General features: G+C 44.8%; 1 protein-coding gene across 1 annotated transcript in view; it reads left to right on the forward strand.

Moving 5' to 3' along the window:
* Nucleotides 1-18,721, forward strand: part of LOC117406666 (trafficking protein particle complex subunit 10-like) — a 153,373-nt gene that overhangs the window by 23,553 nt on the left and 111,099 nt on the right. Inside the window, exon 3 of the mRNA XM_034010877.2 lies at nt 6,027-6,162. Coding sequence (XP_033866768.2) covers nt 6,027-6,162 — 136 coding nt within the window. The remainder of the gene's footprint in view (nt 1-6,026; nt 6,163-18,721) is intronic.

Below are 18,721 nucleotides of genomic sequence, written 5' to 3' on the forward strand. Positions count from 1 at the left end.
TGTCAGGAGCACGATCTTAAAATCAATCCTGAAACGAACAGGAAGCCAGTGCAAATCTGCCAAAACAGGGGTGATATGTTCATATCTCTTGGTTCTTGATAAAAATGCCGCAGCATTTTGTACAAGTTGTAATTGTTAAATAACATGGCTAGAAATACCAGAGAACAGCGCATTACGGTAATCTATCCTTGATGTTATAAAAGCGTGCATTAGTCTCTCCGCATCAGACTGAGAGAAAATACACCTAAATTTAGCAATATTTTGTAAATAAAAAAAGGATATCTTGGTGACATTCCTGATATAAAGGAAAGATCTTGATCGAAAATAACACCTACATTTTGTTGTGTCAGTGCCTCAGAGTTTCATGCATTTAAATGAGGACTTTTTTCCACTTTTCTTCACACCATACTCCACACTGTTAAGGGGAAAAACGTTTTTATGAGAAAAAAATGATATGCTATTAACATAACGCTTTGCATTTAGGCCAAAAAGTTCCATTTTAGTTTCGTCAGACCACAAAACTTTTCGCCACATGGCTACATAATCTCCTGAGTGTTTTTTTTGCATACTTCAAACAGGATTCAAGGTGGGCTTTCTTGAGTAATGGCTTCCTTCTTGCCATCCTACCATACAGGCCAGATTTGTGGAGCGCATGAGATATTGTTGTCACATGCACACTTTCACCAGTCTTGGCATAAAAGCCTGTAGCTCTTGCAAAGTTGCCATTGGCCTCTTGGTAGCCTCTCTGATCAGTCTCCTTCTTCCTCGGTCATCCAGTTTGGAGGGATGGCCTGATCTAGGCAGGGTCTTGGTGGTGCCATACACCTTCCACTTCTTAATAATCATCTTGACCGTGCTCCAGAGGATATTCAAGGCCTTTCATATTTTTTTTTATACCTATCCCCTGATCTGTGCCTTTCAACAAGTTTGAACCGGAGTTCTTTTGAAAGCGCCTTGGTGCTCATGGTTGAGTCTTTGCTTTGAAATGCACTACCCAGCAGAGGGAACCTACAGGAATTGCTTGAATTTATCCTGAAATCATGTCAATCATTACAACACCGGTGGAGGCCACTTAACTTGGTGTGTGATTTTGAAGGCGATTGGTTACACCTGAGCTAATTTAGGATTGCTATTACAAGGGGGGTGGACACTTATCTAACCAAGCTATTTCAGTTTTTATTTTTAATTCATTTTCTACAAATTTCTAGAATATTTTTTTCACTTGGAAGTTGTGCCACATTCACTTTCAAATAAATTCTGTAATTCTAAGCATTGATCAGCAGTCCTACGTTTGGCAACTCATTCTCACAGCTCAGACAAAAAGCCATGTAAACTAAAGGCTACAGCCTGTGCCGATCTATTTATTGAACTGTGATTAGTTCTGACATATTTAGTAACCTGAGTGAATCTAAAAATCTAAAAATAGATCACAGGAGATGCCCTACCTGCTTACATGACTGACAGTAGATGCCTGATTGAAGTAGAGCTAAGGCTGATTGAAGTACAACAGACGTCTCAGATTTAGGGATGTCACGGTATCAAATTTTGACGGTATGGTAACTGTCAAATATACCACGGTTATCGTCGTACCGCGGTAAAATGTCATTTTTTGTAATCGTTTTAAATGACTATTTAAAGAAATACACTTGTCAAGTCATTTTTTAACAAGAAAACTAACTTTAAAGTTTTAAAACAAATGCAACACACTGGTACTACACTTCTATCAGGCACTACCTAAGTGGAAGTAGTGTTCACTCCAGCTCACACAGGCTCAGCAAAATACTGCTGCTTTTTTTATTTCAAATTACTGTGGAGAAACACCAAAATATTAACATTTTCTGGGCTCAGTCTGGAACGATATGGGGTATGGATGTGATCACTGCAACTTAATACCCTCTTCATCTTTATCAGTTTGGACGGCATCCTATTTATTAGTTAAGACAGGGTTTTTCAATTGGGGGTACTTCTAAGGGTCTGTACTTATTTAAGAGCTCAAAGTGAACAGCTAATGGAGGAAAAAAACCCAGAATCTATCACGTCCACATTTTCCACCTGTACGCATGCGCGATTTCGATTGCGTGGATTTCCACTCTGATATGGAGGTGAAGCAGGCGTCTGGCGATTGTGCCTGGAGAGCGCTTTGTGCTGCTCATGATCTTTTTTTTTCAACTTGTCGTATCAGTGAAGCACAGTGTTTCTCCTAAGTATAAATGCTCTGGTAAACATACATAGTCATCATACGTTGATGTTTTTTGTTTATTACCACGGCTGCATTTTATTAACAGCAATAGCAGCTGGTTGAATATGTGTTCGGTGTTTGATACATTTCTTGCTTGCAATAGAAAAATGAAGGAAAACACAAAAGTCAGAAAGTGCAAAGCGACATAAAGTTATACAGAGTCCCATTGGAGGCTGTGTGGTCCAGTGGTTAAAGAAAAGGGCTTGTAACCAGGAGGTCCCTGGTTCAAATCCCACCTCAGCCACGGACTCATTGTGTGACCCTGAGCAAGTCACTTAACCTCCTTGTGCTCCGTCTTTCGGGTGAGACGTAGTTGTAAGTGACTCTGCAGCTGATGCATAGTTCACACACCCTAGTCTCTGTAAGTCGCCTTGGATAAAGGCATCAGCTAAATAAACAAATAATGATAATAATAATCTTGAGGTTAATGTTTTTGATATTGTAAACATTTTAAACAGCACACATTTATGCTGAGGTGGGAAGTAAATAGTAACGTGATAAACATTTACAGTGCAGACTATGTATTATTTATAATGACTTTTCCCAATAGAAAGCTAGAGATTCTTAAGTACTACCTTTTAATTCTATGTAAGTTTCATTTACTGACAATTACGTTTGTTAGCGCTCATTGTTTAGTAGGGCGGTTTATATTAAATATGGCATCACTTAAATAGCCTACTTGGATAATCTCATGCATGGCAGTTTTTAGAACTTGAGATGTTTGTGTTCATTAGTTAGTTCTAATGAACACAGTGGCTCACCGATGGACAAATGGTGAATAAAAAAACATGCCCATATCCCCTTTAACCGTGTGAACTTGGTAATCATGGTATTAAAACTGGCAGTTTATACTGCGGTATCCTGTAAAACCAGTATACCGTGACATCCCTACTCAGATTACATGTGACCACAGCAATTGAATACCCTCTTCATCTTTATCAGTTTGCACAGCATCTTATTTGTTAGTTAAGACAGGGTTTTTCAATTGGGGGTACGCGTACGCCTGGGGGTACTTCTAAGGGTCATAGGGGGTATGCAGCACAAATACAAATGAAAGTAAGAGTTTATAATGATCTGGTTGTGGTTTCAAAACCATGGCAGTTTATACCGCTGTTTACCGTAAAACCAGTATACCGTGACATCCCTACTCAGATTACATGTGACCACAGCAACTGAATACCCTCTTCATCTTTTATTACAGACGCCAGTTTTATTACAGACGCCATTCCAGCAGACCTTTTGAAATGTGATTAGATAAGACGAGTCCTGGCTGATAAATACAAATAATAAAACAGAATATGGTACTGTACAAGCAAAATACATTTGTTTTCATGTAGCGGTCAATTTGACCAGGTCTTGTAGTTCTAGGTATGAGGGAATTATAGCTCCCTTATTTTTGCAACCCTGCATCTCAAACTTTGTCGGGGTAATTAAGACATATAATTAGGAAAAGTCATAAACGCACAGCCCCATATCCCCGGAGTAAATTGTGGCAGCAGTGTGGATTAGTGGTTAGGGCTCTGGACTCTTGACCGGAGGGTTGTGGGTTCAGTCCCAGGTGGGGGACACTGCTGCTGTACCCTTGAGCAAGGTACTTTACCTAGATTGCTTCAGTAAAAACCCAACTGTATAAATGGGTAATTGTATAAATAAATAAATAAAATAAATAAATAAATAAATGTAATTGTATGTAAAAATAATGTGATATCTTGAAACAATTGTAAGTCGCCCGGATAAGGGCGTCTGCTGAGAAATAAATAATAATAAAAATAATAATAAATTAAATTTAAAAAAACGCAAACGGTCAAATTGACCGCCTTGGTAGTTCTAGTGTTAAATCTCCCTAATATTACTACAAGCCGTTTGTATTAAATATGTTTAAAAACAGAGCTCCTCTTGATTTTAAGTTTAATATTAATTATATTGATGCAGTTTTAGGAAATGTTACGGAAGCAGGGTTTCACTTCATACTTTTCTAGAGCTTTGTGTCTTCTCGAAGACGAGCAGAGCATGCATAGTTTCAATATTGAATAGCAAGTTGGAATTTTGCTTTTCAGGATTCTATTCATATGCTGTTTTGTTCGTTGTTCTTTAAGAAAAAAAATGCTGTTTGAAGCGTTTAGGGTCCTATTTAGCAAATATGTGCGCATCAAACATGATTTAGAAGTCGGGTCTCATGCGTGGGCTAACGCTCATCAAATAGCGAATCATGCGCCCAGCCAATCAAAGCACAGTGGGGGTTACAACCAATAAGGATTCAACACTCCCTTTAAGAGCACCTGTGCATCTGTGATAGCGAACGGACGGTATTTTGAAACCAAAAAAAAGATGGCAATTTTTACAAAATTGTCACAGCATCTGTCAAATTTCAGAAAAAAGTTGGGTGCCTTACTTCAAATTTGCAGGATTATATAAACCCTGCATGCTAATGTGCTGGTGATAGTGACACTGACCTCTGACCTAATATGGATGGCACATTGAGATCATGTGACTTTAAGTTCCTGCTTTGAGAGAATATTTATATGTACTGTATAATGGATACACAGCTGTATTCTGTGATTTGCTTAGTAAAGTTCCATTGTCGTTGGTGTCCAGTAAAATTAACTGTTCCACTGCTGCATATTTTAACCAACAAATCAATAGGTCTCATTCCACTTAGTGTATATTTGCCCCTGGTGTGCTTTGTTTTTGTTCCTAGTCCACGTCATACCCTGCCTAATGAATGAAACAGGACGGAGCAAGAGAAGTTGTGCTGTAGCTGCACAATGACCTGAACTAAACCTGGCTGTACGGAGAGCTTCTTTTATTACATTCTTTGTCACAAATCACAAAGATTTAACCATACTAGGAGATTTGTCTAAAGGACTGTTCTATAGACATTGTTCATATATTTACAACAGTATGACTTTTAAATTACTGTATCTTTTTAATGTGTTTGCAAAAATGGACATACCAGTCACATATATCAGTTTAAGTGACAAGCGACTTGCCTCCAAAAGCAGAAATTAAAAGTTACCACGATGAGCTCAAGGGGACCAAATCCTGTGGAGATGTGTGGTCCATGCCATAGAGACAAACAATGTATTATTTTAAAATCCAACTCTAATCTGTCAATTTTAATGATACTGTTATTCCTGAGAAGTTATCTTTTTTTAAAGTATGTTTTAATATCTTATCGGTTCAATAGGTTGTAAGAGCACAATGTGTACTGCAGCTACTGTAGAGTTAACAAGACATTCATGGATATGAGAGACAGTATCTTGACTGCTTATTGTTATTATTATTATTATTTATTTCTTAGCTGACGCCCTTATCCAGGGCGACTTACAATTGTTACAAGATACCACATTATTTGTACATACAATTACCCATTTATACAGTTGGGTTTTTACTGGAGCAATCTAGGTAAAGTACCTTGCTCAAGGATACAACAGCAGTGTCCTCACCAGGGATTGAACCCACGACCCTCCGGTCCAGAGCCCTAACCACTACTCCACACTGCTGCCCTGCAAGTTATTACCATCTAACTAAAGTCTTTCAGATTTGACTTAAACTGATTTGCAAAAGAGAGATGTATCTTTTAAGGGATGTAATTTTCTTTACAAATTAACCAATCCTGTGAGGCACAGCCCATTTACACAAAAGTGAGTGCAACATTTCACAGGTGTCACCACTGACTAACACATGTATCTACCTACCAAACATACCTCCCATAAAATAAGCAACCCTGGGTGGGGTATATGCTCCATTTTAGTGTGCTGTGATTTTTTAATCCCAATCTGTGCAGGTCTTATGGACGTCCACCAAAGATGATTCACCTGGAGGCCAACTTTGTCCAGTTTAAAGAAGACCTGTTACCCAAGGAAGACAATAAGGCACTTCTGACTTTCCCTTTTCTGCATATATACTGGACAGATTGCTGTGTAAGTATTGCTTAATTAGCATGTTGTAATTATAGTTAATACAAATATGTTTTGAGATTGCTATAGCTAATGGCATTGGATTGGTAATTTACCGTAACTGAGTGATAAAGATCGACTTATGTGAAAGTGTGAGTTTTGGTTTGTGTTGATTAGGTGTTTGGTTATGCATCAAAGTAAACCCCCAACCCCCTCCCCTATACTTTTTTGTCCAAGAAGCATAGTGTTCCCCTTTTTTTGTTTCCCAACCTCTCTATCGTGTAACAAAGGCAACCCTGGGTAAGGTATTAGATCACATTTGGAATCCCATATTTTTTAATCAACCTCTAGTCCAACCCTGGCCATCAAACCATGGAAGAGGCTTGCTTTTGTTACAAAAATGGCTAGTACATTGTTTGTCCGTATAGCATGTTGGCACAATGGGAACTTGCACTGTAAAAATAAATATCTTCTTTGTATGTATAGTAGGAGTGATTTTAGCTGTTTTGCTGAGCTGACATCATATTTTCTGAAAGCATTACTGGATGTCACTGTATTACATTATGACGGTATGATAACTGTCAAAAAGTATACCATTGTTATCGTCATACCACGGTTTCATTTTTTTTTTTTTATTATACAGCTATAAAACCAGTAAAAAAATACCATTAACATTTTTTTAAAGTAGCTGTGTAAATATATAAAATCTAAAATAAAATGTTCAAACTGTTTGTATGTTACCATACATAACGTACATAACATTATTATATATTTTGTTTTTGCAGCACAACTTTAGCTGAGGTTTGGTAATAATAAATAGGTAATAACTAATTAAAATGCCTTTGTAAGGCAGAGATGAAACAGTACTAAACTTTTCATAATTTTTTTTAGTTTTACAGTGTCAGTAGACATCTCTGAGGTGCTTGTGTTATTTTCCGGGAAGGTTATACTTCACTGGAAAGATTCTGTGCACTCTGATTGGCTGAGTTAGAGGGATATAATCCCTAGTAAATGCCCTTAGAATGTTTGTAACCACGGGTGACAGAGTGGTGAGTGAATACAGGAGTGCAGTGCAGAGTGGATGCCAAAACAGACAGACAATGATTTCCAGGTGCAAGGGTGTTTATTGGTTTATTAACAATGTCCAGAGCCTTATGGCGAACATCTGTAAATAATAATGGTGGAGTGATACAGCGGCGTGTATCACTCGGTAATTGTAATCCCCGGGTTTGACCCGTAACCTAAAGTCCAGTTTTCTACACCAACACTAAACACAAAACACAAACATTAGTTTTTAGTGACAGTGAATAGGTGATAGTGGTGTAATACAGTTCCCTTTCAAGTCGAAAATAACCATCAAGGTATGGGATATTGCCGTCAGGCAGTAGCGATTGGCTGAGCTTTATAGCAAAGCTGCCGATAGGCCTCTGCACGAGCTGCCACGTAAGCCCGCCCCCCTGGGAGCTTACTATACGCAGCGCACAGAGACTCTTCCTCTTTTGTCTTCAGCATCGGTAGCGGTAGGTCATTAGAGCTTGTCGACTGATTGTACTCATTAAGCTTAGGCTTGAGAAGCTGGTTTTTGCCCCTTCTCCGAGTTTATTTCAGTTGCACTCATTATTATTCTGTATTTTCGGTTTATATAATTGTGTATATATTTTTATATTACATTATATATTCCTTCACGCTTTGCTTTGGCATCGCGTTTTTGTTTACTCTCGTGGTCTTCGTCTTTCCTTATTACTATAATTATTTCATAATTGTTATTGTGTGTTTTTTGGGTTTTTGTCATATATTATATATTTGTTATATATATATATATTTATTTAGGACGCGCGTTGCATTGGCCTTTGGCCACGTGTGCATTGCAGCCTCGGTCTTGCCTCTGCGTGTGTGTAGAGCCTGCTCTGCAGCCCTTATATGTAAAATCCACTGCGGTGTGTTCCACCCTACCGCGTGGTAGCTGTACGGCCTGCCCTTACAGTCACTAAGCACTTGCTGCAGCGTCCCAAAAAAAAAAAAAAAAAAATCCCTTTTTTTCACCATTAGGAAGACGACCACCAAACACATACTCCCTTAAGCACCTAGGTAAGTATTAACCAGCATCAGACACTGTACCAGCACTAGCGTCTCCGCTCTGCGGGTCAGCTGACGCTTAGGCGTCTCATGCTAGCGTCTCAATGCTTGGTACTCCCACTCCGCGTGGTGTCATCACCTCGGCGCTTGGTGCAGTGCTTCCGCGCTTGGGACTCGGTGCTCGACGCTCGACGCTTCGGTACTCGACGCTTCGGCACTCGACGCTTCGGCACTCGACGCTTCGGCGCTCAACGCACGCACCTTCGACTCTTGACGCGTCGGTGCCTGACGCTCGACGCACGCACCTTAGGTGCTTAGCGCTCGACGCTTCGGCGCTCGATGCTTCGACGCTCGGTGCTCGGTGCTTCGGCGCTTGACGCTCGGTGCTTGACGCGTCGACGCACCTTCGGCGTTCGTTGAGCCACACTCTACGGAGATGTCGGGCTTTCATCGCTGCGCGACCTGTCAGGCAAAGCTGCCTGCCAGCGATCCGCACGATGATTGTGTGACGTGTCTGGGGCCAGAGCACGCCGCATCCGTGTTGGCGGATAGGGCTTTTTGCCATCTCTGTGCTGGCTTCCAGACACGTACCCTCCGCCAAAGGGCGAAGAAAGCAGTGGGTGGGCACTCTCCTTCCTCGGGATCATCCCACACCATTTCTGCCCCGCCGTCATCTACGGCGATGCCGCCAGGGCGGCTGCAGCTCTCCAGGAGCCCGTCCTCCCAGCTAACAGCTGGTCAGAGGTCCCCCACCAGACACGCTCGGAAACGCAGCCCCTACCCTTGTAGGGTACGCCCCCGTCGGGAGTCTAGGTCACACTCCAGATCGCCTCGACGGAGAGGACGCTCTCGTTCCCCTCGTCGGGACAGGTGATACAGAGACAGGTCGGGGGTGGCAGAGCTAACCTCCAAAATGTCTCAATTTATGGAGGTTATGATGGGGCAGCAGTCCATCCTCATGTCCCAAGCAAATGTGGTGCCCTGAGTCCCAGAACAACCGACTGGGCCCATTGCTAGCCAGCCAGTGGCTCCTCCACAACCTGCACTAGTCGTCTCCCTTCCAGTGCAACCTCAAAGGGAGTTTCCAGAGGCGCATCTGACGTCCTGGAAGGGGAGAGTATAGAGGCTGAGGTAGCCTCCCAGCACTCTGAGCAGGACATTGAGCTTGAGGTGCTGGATACCGATGACCCAACGTGGTCTGTGGTGGAGAGAGCAACCCGCCACTTGGGCATCGAGTGGCCTATGACGGAACTTCCACGGCGATCCTTGTTTGAATCGCCTTCAGCCCAGCCCCATCAGTCCAGGATGCTTCCGGCATTCCCAGACTTCATTAAGGAGGTGCAGTCCACCTCGCCGCGTTGGTGAAGACGCCAACATTATCGGGGCTGACAAAAGATCCTGCATGCCCCAATAAGCAGTGCAGGACCACAGAGGTACACCTGAAAAAGGGGTACGCTTCAGCCACGGAGGCGGTCAGACTGTCAAATGTGGCCAGCTTGCTGACAGTCTACCAAGCGGCACTCATTAGAGACCTGCCTGAGTGCCCTTCTGCGGCCCTCAGAAGCGAGTTGGGGACGGTCAGTCAGCTGCTGGTGAAGCTGGCCCAGCTCAACGCGTGGGCTCAGGGCAGGAGCATCGCGTCTGGTGGTGGCTAGAAGGCAGCTCTGGCTCTCGCAGGTGAGAGTGCAGGAACCTGACAAGGCCCCGTTGCTGGATGCCCCAATTACACCGGGACACACATTTGGTCCGGCGGTGGAGGAGATGCTGCAATGCTCCGTCAAGGCGCGGGAGGCGTCGCAGCAAATGGTGAAAATGTGGCCAAATAAGCCGTTCCAGCCAAAGCGGCCTCAGGAACATCAATGGCGCAGGACACCGCCACAGCAGCAGGCGCAACCACGGGGTAGTAAGACCTCCCCTTCAGGTCCATCAGCGTGCGGCCAACCCACGTTTGTAAGACCGCAGCATGGAGGGTGGCGCCCTAGAGGAAGTGGCAGGCCATGCCCTCGTGGCTCTGGCCAGGCCCCTCGCGAACGAGCGCAGCCAAAACAGCCCTGAAAACTTCAGGCAGCTGTTAACCCACCCCTACACTGTCCCACAGCTCCAGTTCTGGCAACAATGCACCAACGACATCTGGGTGCGCAAAACTATACTCGCCGGGTACACCCTTCAGTTCCGGTTAAACCCCCCCCCTTCAGGGGAGTGGTGGTAACTGCAGTGAAGGACTCGGTTCAGTCCTCAGCTCTGAATGTGGAAATACAGGCATTGCTCAGGAAGCGTGCCATTCAACAAGTAGACCCTGCTCTGATCGACCAGGGGTTCTATTCCAAATACTTCCTGGTGCCCAAAAAGGACGGTGGGCTCCGCCCTATTTTAGATCTGCGAGTACTGAACAAATACCTGCGGGTGTTATCGTTCAGGATGCTTACGCACAGGCACATCATCCTGTCAGTCCGACACGGCGACTGGTTCACCACCGTGGACCTGACAGATGCGTACTTTCACGTTCCCATCTGGCCGGGTCACAGGAAGTATCTGCGTTTCGCATTTCAGAGCAGGGTATACGAGTTTTGTGTCCTCCCATTCGGCCTGTCACTAGCTCCTCGAACCTTTTCGAAATGTATGGATGCCATTCTAGCTCCCTTGCGGGCTTAAGGCGTCTGACTGCTGAACTATCTGGACGACTGGCTCGTCTGCGCGCAGTCGAAGGAGCAGTTGGCACAGCACACAGTGATGGTTACAGACCATCTTCAGCGGCTAGGTCTGAAGATCAATTCAGAAAAGAGCCGCCTCGTGCCGAGCCAACAGACCGAATTCTTGGGTCTGCATCTGGACTCAGTGTCCATGGAAGCGACCCTGTCGACACAAAGAGTTGCCTCGATGGAGCGGTGTCTCTCCCTATTCAGGTTGAGAGAAACAGTCAGCATGGAGCTGTGTCAGCGCATGCTGGGGTTGATGGCTGTTGCCTCGTAAGCCCTTCCCTTGGGCTTATTACACCAGAGACCTCTGCAGGCCTGGTTCAATGCCTTCGCGTTGCATCCGCGGAGAGACAAACACCGCAAGTTGACGGTATCCCGAACCTGCTGGGAAGCACTGCGCTGGTGGAATGTTCCGTCGAACATCCGCCAGGGCGTACGCTTGGGTCCCATCTTTTGAAGGGAGGTTGTCACGACCGACGCTTCCAACCAAGGTTGGGGAGCAGTCTGGAACGACTCAGGGACCCGCGGAGTGTGGTCAGGACCCTGGAGGTCAGCCCACATCAATGCTCTGGAACTCAGAGCGGTGGACCTCGCCCTTCGGCACTTCTTGCCAGTGCTTCTAGGCAAGCACGTGTTAGTGCGGTCAGACAACACCACGGTTGTGGCGTATATCAACCGCCAGGGCGGCCTACGGTCCCCTCGCCTTCACCGGATGGTAACACGGATGTTGCTATGGGCACAACCGCGTTTGACCTCTCTGCGTGTGGTTCACTTACCGGGCAGAGTCAATTATGCAGTGGATCTCCTATCCAGAGGAGGCCCTCTTGCAGGGGAATGGCGTCTCCACCCTCAGGTGGTAGGGCGCGTTTGGGAATGGTTCGGCATAGCGCAAGTAGATCTCTTTGCTTCGCGAGAGACCACGCACTGCCCCCTATGGTTCTCGGTGAGGGACCTCGACAGCCCCCTAGGAGTCGATGTACTGGCTCACGAATGGCCGCCAGGGCTCCTATATGCATTTCCACCGATTCCGATGCTCCCCGCCGCCTTAGAGAAGGTCAGGGTAGAGCAAGCGACAGTGATCCTGGTCGCTCCTCTGTGGCTTCGGAGGATATGGTTTCCGAGCCTGGTGCAGTTGCTGCACGGTCAACCGAGGGAGCTTCCCCTGCGAGCGGACCTATTGTCCCAGGCCCAAGGAGGGCTTTGGCACCCGAACCCCAAGTTCATGCAGCCTTAGGGCTCTTGACGGCTGTGATTTCGACCATTCAGAGTGCCATAGTGCCCTCTACTAGGTCGCAGTACACGTACAAGTGGCAGTTGTTTCAAGATTGGTGTCTGGCGGAGGGCCATGACCCAATATCCTGCCCTATGGCAGTGATATTACAGTTTCTACAGAAACTGGTAGATGAAGGGAAATCTCCCTCTACGCTTAAGGTGTATTTAGCCGCCATATCGGCTTGCCATGTACGCATTGACGGTTTATCACCAGGTTGCCATTTTCTGGCATCTCAGTTCCTGAAGGGCGCAAGACGCTTGCGGCCTCCAAGGATGACCAGTTTACCGTCATGCTTCCAATTCCGGCCTTTTTACCCAAGGTCATATCCCCGTTTCTTATGAACCAACCAGTCGAGTTGATGGCGTTCCATCCTCCTCCTTTTTCTTCCCCAGAGGAAGAACGATTACACATGCTCTGCCCTGTGCGGGCATTGAGGTGTTATATTGACCGTACTACGACTGTGAGGCAAACAGAACAGTTTTTCATATGCCATGGTTCTAGGACTTTGGGTCAGCCGTTGTCTAAACAACGCCTTTCCCACTGGATAGTGGATGCTATTAAATTAGCTTATGAATCTGCAGCACTTCCCCCACCAGGGCAGTTGAAGGCGCATTCCTGGGCCCTCTTTAGAGGGGTGCCGGTGTCTGATATTTGCGCAGCAGCCAGTTGGGCTATACCGCATACTTTTTTTTACTGGTTGAACGTATTGGATTCCTCTGCTCCACTATTTGGAGCATCTGTGCTACACTCTATGATGCCTCAGGATGCGGACATATAGAGTGGTTGACTATATGGTGTTCACTATTCCACCTTAGGACAGGTGTCATTGCGAGCATAGACGCTGAGGCGCAGCTCCGCATATGCGTAGATGTATTGCCTACGCAGTTGTGTTATGACGTAAGTCTGTCCTACTGCCGAGAATCCTCCCTCGCGACGGCTTGGGTACACTGTTCCCATACCTTGATGGTTATTTTCGACTTGAAAGGGAACGATAGTTTGCGGATGCAACCCCGGTTCCCTGAAAGAGAAAATAACCATCAAGCCGCGAGGTTGCTCTGGAGGCCTTCACGGCCTGAAGAGCAAAAGAGGAAGAGAGTCTCTGCGCGCTGCGTATAGTAAGCTCCCAGGGGGGCGGGCTTACGTGGCAGCTCGCTCAGAGGCCTATCGGCAGCTTTGCTATAAAGCTCAGCCAATCGCTACTGCCTGACGGCAATATCCCATACCTTGATGGTTATTTTCTCTTTCAGGGAACCGGGGTTGCATCCGCAACCTATCGTTCTCTGTGAATGCAGGGGTGAAAGTGATGTCTGGGTTGATACTGGCTTTTGCTACAGCTCTGGATCGTGTTATGGGTAGTCTAGTTTAAGACAAACAGACAGTTATAACAAACACTAACACACACAAGACAAAGCTCATGTTTTTCAGCAAATAAACACGGGCTCTTGTAGGTTGTATCTAACCATTTACCAAGGAACAGATCACTTACACTACGACCCCTTATATACCCTCCCCCATGACCCCTAGGTTAACGAGTATCCGCTCCTCCAATCCGCAGATGCCACGCCGTTTCCTGTCTGGGTCATTGAGTTTGGGTATAGTAGCTGCGCCCCTTTTCTAGATGACCGGTTTCCACCTAACCCAAGGAATAAATTGTCATGCCATTTAGTTAAGGGTACTCTGTTCCTTTTACACAGCGCCCTCACAGGTCGGGAGGGAAATCTAACACCAAGAATCATTCGATCTCTGTCACATATCCCACCGCTCAGAGTGGAGCCGAAGGAACACTCGGCTAAATCTACCACCGAGTTATCCGGGCATTGCTGTCCTTCATTGTGCTTAACCACTTGAGTGGGGCGTGGTCAGTGACGAGATCAGATGAGTGCCCCATGGAGTAGTTGCGCTCCAGAGGGAGCATTTTTTTAGTAATGTACAGGATGGGATGTTCTACTCAGTTTGCCATTTGGGACATGACTGATCTAAGCCGACATCCGACGCATCGGTATGGAGGGTGAATCTCTTGGTGAAGTCTGGAGTGATGAGGGCGGGGGCCTGGCAAAGTCTCTGCTTAACAATATCAAACGCCCCCTAACATTCTTCTGACCACTTAATTAAATTTGGTGTGCTCTTTCTGGTGAGGTCCACTAAGGGATTAACCACTGTGGCATACTCGGGGATAAAGCAACGGTAATAACTGGCTGGACCTTGGTGACAACGGGTTTCATCCTTCCATTCCCCATTATGAATCCCAAATATTGTGTCGCTTTCTTGGCAAACGCACATTTTCGCAAGTTAGCTGTCAGCTGGGCTACCCTTAGAGACTGAAGGACGGCTGCGATCCTAGCCAAATGCTCTCGCCAGGTGGAGCTGTACCATGTAACCATGTTGTCGATATACGCTGCCACATATTCACGATGAGGATGTAAAACCTGGTCCATCAGTCTCTGAAAGGCAGCGGGCACACCATGAAGCCCAAACGGCATGGTTGTGAAGTGAAACAGCCCGTCTGGTGTTGAAATTTTCTCTAGAACTACGGGATCTTCCGTCCAAAGTGGAAATATTATTTTATTATTTATTATTATTTGTTTATTTAGCAGACGCCTTTATCCAAGTTGACTTACAGAGACTAGGGTGTGTGAACTATGCATCAGCTGTAGAATCACTTACAATTACGTCTCACCCGAAAGACGGAGCACAAGGAGGTTAAGTGACTTGCTTAGGGTCACACAATGAGTCCGTGGCTGAGGTGGGATTTGAACCAGGGACCTCCTGGTTACAAGCCCTTTTCTTTAACCACTGGACCACACAGCCTCCTATAATAAACCTTGCCGTCCCCAGTCGTCGACCCGAAGCATGGGATATGCATCAAACCTGGCAATAGCGTTCACCTTGCGGAAATCCACGCAGAAGCAGTTAGTGCTGTCCTTTTTGGCCACTATCACAATTGGACTGCACCACTCGCTCCTGGAAGGCTCAATCACCCCAAGTTCGAGCATCACCCGTACCTCTTTGCGAACACCACTTTGTCGACTTTCTGGGATTCGATAAGGTCTCTCTCGCACTGTGACACCTAGGGGAGAGACAATGGCATATTCAGCAAGGTTAGTTCTACTGGGCACATCAGAAAAAACATAGTTGAACTCTTCAATTAACATACGCAGCTCATGTTGCTGATCAGGAAGTAACTGTTCCCCCATCGAAATGTCTTTTGTGCTAGAGGTCTCTAGACTGGGGCCTAAAACATCCTCTACATTGCCTGGGGCTATAAATAAGACCTCCCTTGCCTGCCAGGGCTTTAATAAATTTATATGATAAATTTATTTTTCATTACAGCGATTGAGCTGTCTAATTTTGTAATTCACTTTTCCTATAGCCCGAATCACTTCATATGGCCCCTGCCATTTAGCACATAGTTTTGATTCTGAGGAGGGAAGCAGCAGCATTACCTTGTCTAGGCGATCTCTAAATAGGAGCACATGCTGCACTACATTTTTGGACAAGCGTTTGTTCTCCTCCCACCCCTCTCTCAACAGATCGAGGATGCCACGAGGCTGTTGGCCGTACAAGAGCTTGAAGGGGGGAGAACCCTGTCGAGCTCTGCGGCACCTCTCTCATTGCAAAAAGGAGGTAGGGAAGAACCGATGCCCAATGTTTTTGCTCCTGATTCACAAATCGTCTCAGCATCACCTTCAAGGTCTGATTAAAACATTCCACCAAACCATCCGTCTGTGGATGATAAACAGATGTCCTGATGGGACGTATTTTTAGTATTTTGTATACTTGCTGTAACATATTAGACAGGGAGTTAGTTCCAAGATCTCCTTGGGGATCCCTACTGTAGCCATAATCTGCACTAATTCTTTGGCTATCGCAGCAGCACTAGTGGACCTCAATGGAACTGCCTCCGGGTATTGTGTTGCGTAATCTACCACCACTAATACAGTGCCTATAGAAAGTCTACACCCCCTTTCAAAATGTTCACCTTTTGTTGCCTTATACCCTGGAATTAAAATGCATTAAATATTTTTTTTTTCATTTATCTACACATCCTACCCCACAACTTCCAAGTGAAAAAAATATTCTAGAAATTTGTAGAAAATTAATTAAAAATAAAAACTAAAATAGCTTGGTTGGATAAGTGTCCACCCCCCTTGTAATAGCAATCCTAAATGAGCTCAGGTGTAACCAATCGCCTTCAAAATCACACAGCAAGTTAAGTGGCCTCCACCTGTGTTAAATTGTAGTGATTCACATGATTTCAGGATAAATTCAGCAGTTCCTTTAGGTTCCCTCAGCTGGGTAGTGCATTTCAAAGCAAAGACTCAACCATAAGCACCAAGGCGCTTTCAAAAGAACTCTGGGACAAAGTTGTTGAAAGGCACAGATCAGGGGATGGGTATAAAAAAAATATCAAAGGCCTTGAATATCCCTTGGAGCACGGTCAAGATGATTATTAAGAAGTGGAAGGTGTATGGCACCACCAAGACCCTGCCTAGATCAGGCCGTCCCTCCAAACTGGATGACCGAGCAAGAAGGAGACTGATCAGAGAGGCTACCAAGAGGCCAATGGCAACTTTGCAAGAGCTACAGGCTTTTATGGCCAAGACTGGTGAAAGTGTGCATGTGACAACAATATCCCAAGCATGTGACAACAATATCCCAAGCACTCCACAAATCTGGCCTGTATGGTAGGGTGGCAAGAAGGAAGCCATTACTCAAGAAAGCCCACCTTGAATCCCGTTTTGAAGTAGGCAAAAAAACATTCAGGAGATTCTGTAGCCATGTGGCAAAACGTTTTGTGGTCTGACGAAACTAAAATGGAACCTTTTGGCCTAAATGCAAAGCGTTATGTTTGGCGCAAACCCAACACAGTGCATCACCCGAAGAACACCATCTCTACTGTGAATCATGGTGGTGGCAGCATCATGTTATGGGGATGTTTCTCATCGGCAGGGACTGGGGCACTTGTCAGGATAGAGGGAAAATGAATGGAGCAAAGTACAGAGAAGTCCTTGCAAAGGACCATATGGACAACTGGAAATACGAAATCAAAATGCATGACTGAAATTGTGGTGCACACAGGAAAGCTTCATCTTGAACATTGGAGCACATTCTACAACAAGGACTATCTATATAGGCAGGACGGACTGCACTTAAACAAAAAGGGAACCAATCTACTCGGAGAAAGGATCCTTGAGGAGGTCCAGAAGCATTTAAACTAGAAAGGAAGGGGGGAGAAAACAAAAGAACAGAAGGGAGACCACATCAAAACCAGGGCAAAAACTCATGTAAGACAGCCATTAAATGTATTTATCTAAATGCTTGAAGTCTGAGAAAGAAAATGTTAGAACTTGAAGCTACTGCACTAACTCTCAGACAACCAAGTTTCTGTAACACCTATCACAACTACGATGTGATAGGTGTTACAGAAACTTGGTTGTCTGAGAGTGATGGAGACGAATATAATATTAGTGGGTACACACTGTATAGGAAAGACAGGCAGGACAGAAGAAGCGGAGGGGTAGCGCTATACATAAGAAATAGTCTTGAAGCCCAGGTGTTAAATCTGGACAAAGGAAACAATGCCAAATCAATATGGGTCAGAATAATGTATAAAAATTCAAAGGGTATAATAATAGGAGCATGCTATAGACCGCCAAATTCAGACGCCAAGCAAAATAATCTGTTATACAATGACATTAGAAATGCGTGTAGAAAAGGAGAAGCCATACTAATGGGGAATTTTAACTTCCCCCATATAAAATGGAAGAACATGGTGGGGAGCACGACGGACAAAATTGAAATGGTGGAAATGACAAATGACTGCTTCCTAACGCAATTTGTCAAGGCACCGACTAGAGGGGAGGCATGCCTTGATTTAGTCTCTTCAAATAACGAAGACAGAATAACTAAAACAGAGGTCAGAGAGCCATTGGCAAACTCAGACCACAACATGGTCTCATTTGAAGTATTTTTTAAACCCCTAAAGTAATGACTAAAGCTAAGGTTTACAATTTTTTTAGAAAAGCAAATTATGAAGGTATGAAACAGAGACTAACAGAAGTAGATTGGAGTAAAATAGGGAAAACATCCACAGAAAAAGGATGGCTGCTTTTTAAAAATGTAGTACTAGAGGCGCAAAACAATTACATCCCAAAAGTAGACAAATCTAAATCTAAAACAAAATGGCCAAAATGGTTTAATAGATCAATTAAAAAAAATATTCAATGAAAAAAGGCACTTTACAGAGCGTTTAAAGGGACCAAAAACAAAGTACACAGAAAGAGTACTTTGAACTGCAAACACAAGTCAAAAAGGAAGTTAGAAAGGCCAAGAGAGACATAGAAATCAATATTGCTAAGGTGGCTAAAACCAATTCCAAAATGTTTTTCCAATATTATACAGCAAGACAACATTCAAAGAGGAGGTTAAAATCTAAGAGACACAAATGGCAATATCAGCAAATATATTAAATGATTACTTTTCACAGGTTTTTACAAAGGAGGACACGGACAACATGCCCGACATGTCGACCTGTTCC

The sequence above is a fragment of the Acipenser ruthenus genome, chromosome 8 (genome assembly GCF_902713425.1).
Source record: "Acipenser ruthenus chromosome 8, fAciRut3.2 maternal haplotype, whole genome shotgun sequence".
NCBI classification, from domain to species: domain Eukaryota; kingdom Metazoa; phylum Chordata; class Actinopteri; order Acipenseriformes; family Acipenseridae; genus Acipenser; species Acipenser ruthenus.